Source organism: Rhinopithecus bieti, unplaced genomic scaffold, assembly GCF_001698545.2.
Source record: "Rhinopithecus bieti isolate Rb0 unplaced genomic scaffold, ASM169854v2 scaffold_4911, whole genome shotgun sequence".
Taxonomy (NCBI): Eukaryota; Metazoa; Chordata; class Mammalia; order Primates; family Cercopithecidae; genus Rhinopithecus; species Rhinopithecus bieti.
The window spans coordinates 21,921-31,024 of NW_016804526.1; the positions used below are offsets into that span (position 1 = coordinate 21,921).

Here is a 9,104-nt window from a genome sequence, read left to right on the forward strand (position 1 = left end):
AACAGCAAGTGTGCTGCCTGATCGTTCCTCTGGAAGCTTCGTCTCAGAGGGGCACCTGGCGTGTGAGGTGTCAGTTGGTCCCTACTGGGAGGTGTCTCCCAGTTAGGCTACTCGGGGGTTAGGGACCCAAGTGAGGAGACAGTCTGTCCGTTCTCAGATCTCAAACTCCATGCTGGGAGAACGACTACTCTCTTCAAAGCTGTCAGACAGGGACATTTAAGTCTGCAGAAGTTTCTGCTGCCTTTTGTTCAGCTATGCCCTGCTCCCGTAGGTGGAGTCTGCAGAGGCAGGCAGGCCTCCTTGAGCTGTGGTGGGCTCCACCCACTTCAAGCTTCCTGGCCACTTGGTTTACCTACTCAAGCCTCAGCAGTGGCGGGTGCCCCTCCCCCAGCCTTGCTGCCGCCTTGCAGTTGATCTCAGACTGCTGTGCTAGCAATGAGCGAGGTTCCGTGGGCATGGGACCCTCCGAGCGATGCGCAGGGTATAATCTCCTGGTGTGCCGTTTGCTAAGACCGTTGGAAAGGAAAAGTGCAGTATTAGGGTGGGAGTGACCTGATTTTCCAGGTGCCGTGTGTCACAGTTTCCCTTGGCTAGGAAAGGGAATTCCCTGACCCCTTGCACTTCCCGGGTGAGGCAATGCCTCACCCTGCTTTGGCTCACGCTCGGTGGGCTGCACCTACTGTCCAGCAAGCCCCAGTGAGATGAACCCAGTACCTCAGTTGGAAATGCAGAAATCACCCGTCTTCTGCGTCGCTCACGCTGAGAGCTGTAGACGTGAGCTGTTCCTATGCAGCCATCTTGGAACCTCTGGGGGAATTATTTTTGATTGGCATCTATTAATGGACAGTTTCTTGCTTTTCTTATGTTTTCTGTGTCCTTCCATTGATGTCTGTACATCTGGTACAGCAGTTGCTTGTTTTAATTTTTTGAAAATGCATTTATAGAGGGGAATTTTTTCCTGAAGATGTATGTTGTTGATTGAGTAGGATACTTTGGCTTTGATTTTGCATACTTGTGGTAATGTAATCTTTGTATGACTTCTTCAGTAGTACACAGGGTTGGTGGCATCTGTGATTTCCTCAGTGGCTTAAGGTATAGTTATTAGTTGAGGTTGTGGCGAAGTTTTGCTAGGGACTTGGACAACAACTGAGCCAGTCTTCAGGCCCTAGTAGTGGCAGCAGTGGGGTGAGTGTGCCTGTTTTTAGGCCCTAGACCACCTTATACTGGCCCTGGTATTGGTGGGTCCTGAAGGCTGATTCGTGGGCCTCCAGGTGGCATGCTTAGAAGCTAGTAGTGGGAGTGGTGGTCTAGGTGTGTGGGCAGTTTCCCAGGCCTCTGAGTATCTGGCATGGTGTGAGCGATGGCAGTAGTAGTGGTGAAGCAACCCCCCGGGACCCAAGTTGTCCATGTTGGAGCTACTGGAAGTTGTGATGGTTTGGGGGAACTAGTCTCTAGTGACATAGCTGCTCTGTGGCAGGTTAGTGGGCATTGTCCTTAGTGTGCTTAGGAGAGCTTGGTCTGTCCTGTTCTTCCCTGAGCTGGGTGGTGCCTGCAGCCACCTCAGCCCCAACTCAGCCCAAGGGTGGGACGTAACCCAGCTATAAACACTCAAAATGGTACCTTGGGCCTGGGACCAGAGAGGGTGGTATCCCTTCCAGGCAAGCAGTGTAGGCAAGAAGCCGTGAGGAGTGCAGCCTGCTCACATCTCGGTCTCAACAGCAGCCCATAGCAGGGTGATAGGGAGCCTCCCAGGAGTGCCTGAGAGCGCCTGGTCTCTCCTCTTCCTCCCTGAAGCAGTGCAGCAGCAGCCAAGTCTGTAGATCCCCGGTATCTAGGCTTTCTGAGGCTGCTCTAGGCTTGGATGCCTGTGGGATTCCATGTGCTTTCCCTTTCTGGAGCAATGTCTCTGAGCAATCTTTAGGCAGCTCCATATGTGAGGCCCAAGGCCCTAGTGGGTTGAGAGTTTCTCCCACTCAGAGATTATGAAAGCCTGTTTTGGGGTGTGAAGCCCTGTGGATTTTTATCTTACTGTTTCCCTGTGTTCAGGAGCCTTTCCCCAATCTTAGTCAGTCCCTGGCTGGCAGGCTGCCTCTAACCCTCTCTTGTGGTGCCTCCCATCTCTTTTCTGATAAATCCTAGTGTTCTCTCCTAGAGGATTTGCTCAAAATGTGAATATCTACTTACTACTTCTACTTAATAGTAAGTAGATAGTTCATGGTTCCTCTCCATGGAGGAGTTACATACTACCTGTGTCTAGTCAGCTGTCTTGATCTGAGTGTCTTCCTTTTTTTTTTTTTTAATGTGACAGGGTCTTGCTCTGTCACCTGGTCTGGAGTGCAATGGTGTGATCATAGCTCACTGCAGCCTCAAACTTCTAAGCTCAAGCTATCCCCCTCCCTGCCTCAACCTCCCAAGTAGCTGGGACTACAGGTGCATGCCATCACGACCAGTGTTTTTTTTTTTTTTGTAGAGCCGGTGTCTTGCTATGTTGCCCCAGCTGGTCTTGAACTCCTGGCCTTATGCATTTCTCCCACCTTGGCGTCCCAAAATGCTGTGATTATAGATGTCAGCCGCTGCACCTGGCCGAGAGAGCCTAGTCTTTTTTTTTTTTTTTCCAAGATGGAGTTTTGCTCTGTCACTCAGGCTGGAGTGCGGTGGTGCAATCTCGGCTCACTGCAACCTCTGCTTCCTGGGTTCAAGCAATTCTCTGCATCAACCTCCCGAATAGCTGGGATTACAGGTGCCCACCACCACGCCTGGCTAATTTTTTTTGTATTTTTAGTGGAGACCGGGTTTCACTATCTTGGCCAGGCTGGTCTTGAATTCTTGACCTCATGATCCACCTCCCTCGGCCTCCCAAAGTGTTGGTATGTTGGTCTGCGCCACCATACCTGGCCAAGCCTAGTCTTTTAAACAAGACTCTACATATGCATCCTCTACATATGAGTCAATAGTAACATAGGTGGTGATTTGGGATGGCACATGAACTACCACCAGGATCTATGCAAAATTACAGAGCAGGAGAATTTCCTCTTAGAGCTTCTAACTTCCTTTTCTGAATACTTTTCCATGCTCTTCTATGCATTTTCAGAGTTTTCAGGTTTATCTAGCCCTGCCTCTTCGTTTTCTTTTACTCTCCACAAGTTCCTTTCTCTTTGGTAAATTTCTCATTCACATTAAAATACTTTGAAAGTATTAGTTTCAGTTCAGTGGTCTTTTTGATTTAGTGTCTGTCATTTTCTGAGGAGGACCTACTGTTTGTTCTAATTAAACATTAGTATCACCAGATATCAACACCTGTGAAAAGAAGGGAATAAAGGAATTAAAATCTAAAATTTTAAAAAATAAAAATAAAATAAATTAAAAAATCATGAAATAGTTAAGGAGTAGTACCAGTTAGAGCTTTGGGAAGAGGGAGAGTCTGCTGTTGAGAGGACTCCTGTAGAGAGGACAGATGTGGCTTTGAAATCTATCAGTAGATCTTGATTGTAGACTCTAATATGATTAAAATTCATTCTAATATGTGAGTGACTAAAAAGCTCAGTTCTTTAGGAGTATTTTCAGGTTTTTTTTATTAGGCAGAGTCTCGCTCTGTGGCCCAGGCTAGAGCGCAGTGGTGTGATCTCAGTTTACTGCAACCTCTGCCTCTCCAGCTCAAGCCATTCTCCTGCCTCAGCCTCCCCAGTAGCTGGGATTACGGGCACTTGCCACCACGCCTGGCTTATTTGTATTTTTGTAGAGATGGGGTTTCACCGTGTTGGCCAGGCTGGTCTTGAACTCCTGACCTCAGGTGATCTGCCTGCCTCGGCCTCCCAAAGTGCTGGGATTACAGGTTTGAGCCACCGCGCCTGGCCGAATATTTTCATTTTTTAATTGCTTATGAATTTCTAATTGGAATATTGTTGAGATAGATGTTTTGAACAAACTTCTTTGTTCTAGGAAGTAAAATTCATGAAATATGTGTGGCAGTTGTCTACTACCAGTCATTCTTTTGCCCTCAGTTTTTGAACTTTCATGCCTCTGCTTGGTACAGCCCATTTTAAATCGTCACAGACATTGTAAAGTATCTTTTCTAAACATGTTGTTTTTTATTTATTACAGGTCCTACTGGGTAGGTGATATCAGCTGGACGCATGATAGTCTTTTTCTGGCTTGTATGTTAAAACGTGGCTCTCTGGTTTTATTGACCTGCCAAGGTGAATTGCTAACATTAATTACATTTGGTTGCTCTATAGAATTTGGGCCAGCAGAATTTATTCCTCTTCATCCACTAATAACATATAGGTGAGACATTTGAATTGTGTTAATTTATAGATTTTTTTCTGTTTTGTATTACTTTACTGTGTATTTTAAAAAAATTTCATCTTTCAAATTGTCTTACTTTTTCTTTGAGTCTGTCATCTCAATATCTGTTTCTTATTTATGGTTTTCTTCTATTTCTTTTTGTGGCTTAATCCTGGTGAAAATTTGACATTGTGAGTATGGAAGTATAAGTTATTTAACTATTTAATAGCACTAAAAATTATCTTTGATATAAAAGTTAATAAAAGTATGATATAGCGTTTATTGTTATAAAAGAATAGCACTTAGAAAATTAATAACTCAAAATTAACTTTACATATGAATTTATCTACTTTTTTCCCAAAGGGGAAAATTTATTGGAAATGGATAGAAAACTGTAGGATTTGGCCGTATTTTAATTTTTGTTGTTGTTTTTAAAATTTTTTTATTGATACGCAATATTTTACATATTTATGGGATACATGTGATATTTTGTTACATGCATAGCATGTTTCATATTATAATTTTTACTTGTGAGATGAAGTAGCAATTTGGCTTTGGAGTCACATCAAGATTCACATACCGGTTCTTTTACTTATTGTATGACTTTGGGTTAGTGATTCTTTTTTTTTTTTTTTTTAATTTTAAAATTTTCATTCTTATTTATTTTTTTCTTGAGATAGAGTTTCGCTCTTGTTGCCCAGGCTGTAGTGCAGTGGTGTGATCTCAGCTCACTGCAACACCCCCTCCCGGGTTCAAGTGATTCTCCTGCCTCAGCCTCCCAAGTAGCTGAGATTACAGGCATGTGCCACCAAGCCTGGCTAATTTTGTATTTTTAGTTACAAGAAGGGGTTTCACCATGTTGGTGAGGCTGGTCTCGAACTCCTGACCTCAGGTGATCCACCTGCCTTGGCCTCTCAAAGTGCTAGAAGTACAGGTATGAGCCACCGCACTCGACTAATTTTTTTATTTTTAAAAATTTCTTTTGATCTCCAATCCTGCAGAAGGGTTATTCTTTAAGCCTCAGTTTCTTTTACTGTGAAATGAGTGTGACACTAATTGTGTCTTAGGGTTTAGAGAATGAAGTAAGATAATACATAATTGTAAATCAGCACAGGCTGGCATAAAATTAGTGCTCAGTAAATATTTGTTATTATTGATGTTGATTATATGTGGCTAGCCACATATGCATAACTATTTATAAGACAGAAAAGTTGGAAAAGACCTTTGAAATTAATCTGTTCCTTTTGCTTTGTAGAAAGAAAACTGAGGTAGGGTGTTTCCTTGATTATATCTAGCAAAAAAATGACATTTAATTTTTTTTTTTTTTTTTCTGAGATGGAGTCTTGCTCTGTCACCCAGGCTGGAGTGCAGTGATGCAATCTTGGTTTACTGCAACCTCTGCCTCCTGGGTTCAAGAAATTCTTCTGCCTCAGCCTCCTGAGTACCTGGGATTACAGGCGCGCCACCACGCCCAGATAATTTTTGTATTTTTATTAGAGACGGGGTTTCACCATGTTGGTCAGGCTGGTCTTAAACTCCTGACCTCGTGATCCACTCGCCTCAGCCTCCCAAAATGACAATTTTAGCAATTGGTAATGCTAATGGAAAATGTGTCACTTCCTGCAGTGAAAGTATTTTTTCCTTACTTGTTGTGGTCTAATTCATAATTCATTAGAATTTTCTCATATTCTCCTTTAAAATTAATATTTGGGGCCTTCCAAAACTGATTGCTTTTTTTCTGATTATGAAAGTATAGTATTCATTATTTATTTTAGCACTCAAAAATCAAATTTACAAAACTAAATAATGTGGAAAATTAAATACTTGTAATCCTATACTTCAAATATAACAATTATTAACATTTTGATATGTTGTCCCCAGATTTTAAAATATTCATATAACAATGATAATAGCAATATTAGTTTCTTTTTTAAAGACTAAATTATGTGATATATCCTGTTTACTGTTTTCATTTTGATTTAACAGTATATCCTTTATATCTTTCCATGTTAGGCATTATTTTTAATGGTTCTACAGATGTCTGTGGTGTGTATGTCCTGTAATTACCAATTTTCTATGGTTGCCATTTGACTAATAAAAAAAATCTGTATTTGAATAGCTGCCTAACCAGAAAAATATTACAATATACTTTGATGTTTTGTTCCTTTTATATTTATAAAGCCCCAACTTTTTTTTTTTTTTTTTTTGAGACAGAGTCTTGCTCTGTCGCCCAGGCTGGAGTGCAGTGGCCGGATCTCAGCTCACTGCAAGCTCCGCCTCCCGGGTTCACGCCATTCTCCTGCCTCAGCCTCCTGAGTAGCTGGGACTACAGGCGCCCGCCACCACGCCTGGCTAATTTTTTGTATTTTTAGTAGAGACGGGGTTTCACTGTGGTCTTGATCTCCTGACCTTGTGATCCGCCCGCCTCGGCCTCCCAAAGTGCTGGGATTACAGGCGTGAGCCACCGCGCCCGGCATAAAGCCCCAACTTTAATAAGGAGTGATATTAAATAATCAGAATCAGGTACATCATAATAACAATAATGTATGTTTAAGTTAAGTGGAAACTCAAATTTAAATAGGTAAAATTTTACCCACCACTCTTCTCTCCAAATCTTCTCAACTTTTTTCTTTCTCCTCTTTAATAAAAAAATATACTGATAGCTCATAATTTTATTTGTGTAAGTATATTTAAATATATGGTAAGAGGAAAGTTAACTATTTAACTCTCTTTAATAGTAAAATTATTTTCTGAAATAGGTTGTATGTAGATTAAATATGAAATAGAATAAATGCTAAATGCTACCATGTAGGAAAATTTTAAAACATATGAACCTATATATTATTTTGTCTTAATCACTGTGTTATATTTTCCTGAAAGATATATATACACATTTAATATTTTTTGTGTGTTTCACCTGCTTGCTTTTTCATTGTTCTGTAACTTTTCTTTTCTTTTTTTTTGAAAACATTGTTGTTTTCCTTAAGATCTTTCTCTTATTGATTCTTGTATTTTGATGTTTGTTTACTAGACCACAGCAGTTTACGTTTCAAGATTCAAATAATTCTGTTGATTCATCAGCTTCTGACAGTGACCCTATGAGACAGAGATTTTCTATAAAAGCACACTCACGGTTACCCTACCTCGTTATATCTGATGGATATATGGTCACAACCCTTCGATTTCTTGATAGCCTGTCTCCGTCAGTGCACATGAGATCACTTCTACTTGATTCAACCCAAAGGCTTGAGAAAATATATCAAAGTGTGCTCTTGTCTAAGGTACAGGGCTTTTTTATATCATTGGGAAAAGTTGCCTTTTTCTTTTCAAATTTAAAACTTTACTGACAATAATGTCCTTGAATTGTATACAGTTGTCTATAGAATTTTTAATTGCTTATAATAGAATTACATATAACGTTTTGCTCTTGGAAATCTTTCATCTTTTCTTGTTCAGCCAGAAGGCAAAGGACTGAACTTGCGATCACTGAATTCCCTAAGGTCTAGCCTGTTAAAACACCAAGGAAATGAAAGTTCAGCCGATTTCACTGTCCCCAAATTCTTGCAGGCAGAAGAAACAATAAATTTAAATGAAAATACAGCAGATTTTCAGGTACTTAGTAGCAGTATTTTATTTGCTTGGAACAATTATGACTTTATTCCAAAACATATTTTGTTTTCTCTTGTTAAAGGGAAGAGAAATATAAGAACACCGAAGTGATTCTATTGATAAGGTATTAAATGGTAGTAAGTATCGTTTTTTTCCCCTCATGTTTTAGGATTTTGAAGCAGAAGAAACTGACAAAGACAGACACTTTCCAGACAACTTATTTCCTTTTTGGAACAAAAGAGATGATGTGCTGTGTAGTACTATGAAGGAAGGAAGATTGGAATTTGCATCTATGTTTGATACGATACATACAAAGGATGCTAGTGAGGAGACAGACAGAACCATTACAGAACTGCATTCTATCCAGAAAAGTCTACTTGCTGCGTGGACTATAGGAATTTCGAAAACTGTGACAGAAAAAAATTTAATGTTAAATTACATAGTAGTTTGTATCACTCATTTTTTTTACATTCTTCAATTTATAAAATGTCCTTTTCCCAAACTAGATCTTTTTTTAAGCAAAAGCTCAAGACATAATGCATGGATACTTTGTATCTTTCAACTTTTTCATCAGTGTTTATCAATCCATTATTGGGATATAAGATACAAACAAGATGTGGGGCATTTGATAAAGCTGACCTCAAATACTATAAAACTTTTGCTGACTCAGCAACAAAAGGGTCAGTTATTCTCAGAGAAACTGTTAGCCTGTTTTTATTTACTCAGAATGGTAGCTGACAATTTAAATGGTGTATACAGTCTTCAGCCTGAAGTTATTTCAGCATCAGCTGATGGAAGTAAAATAACAGCTCAAGATTCATTGGTGGTACCTATTTTTCAAATGTTTCGAGATGATGGTTCTCAGGAAAACTGGTCTTGGAACTCATTTTTCAAGATTCATCCTCAAGTAGTATATCCGGTGCAGCAGCCAGGACACAGGTATAATCACTTATTTTAATAAATACTGGGATACTATTAGTTTGGATGTTTTTACTTTTTTAGAAATCGAGCTACAGTTCCCATATTGTAAAATTCATCATTTTAAAATGTACTATTCAGTGTTTGTTAGTATATTTATAAGGTTTTGAAACAGCACTAATTCAGAACGTTTTTATCACCCCAGAAGGAAACCTCGTATTTGTTAGCACTCAGCATTATAGATTTTATTTATTTATTTATTTATTTATTTATTTATTTATTTTTTGAGACGG

General features: G+C 39.8%; 1 protein-coding gene across 1 annotated transcript in view; it reads left to right on the plus strand.

The window, feature by feature from the left end:
• CPLANE1 (ciliogenesis and planar polarity effector complex subunit 1) overlaps positions 1-9,104 on the plus strand; it is a 155,968-nt gene that overhangs the window by 17,568 nt on the left and 129,296 nt on the right. Inside the window, 4 exon segments of the mRNA XM_017868905.1 lie at positions 4,102-4,284; positions 7,316-7,565; positions 7,741-7,896; positions 8,063-8,832. Coding sequence (XP_017724394.1) covers positions 4,102-4,284; positions 7,316-7,565; positions 7,741-7,896; positions 8,063-8,832 — 1,359 coding nt within the window.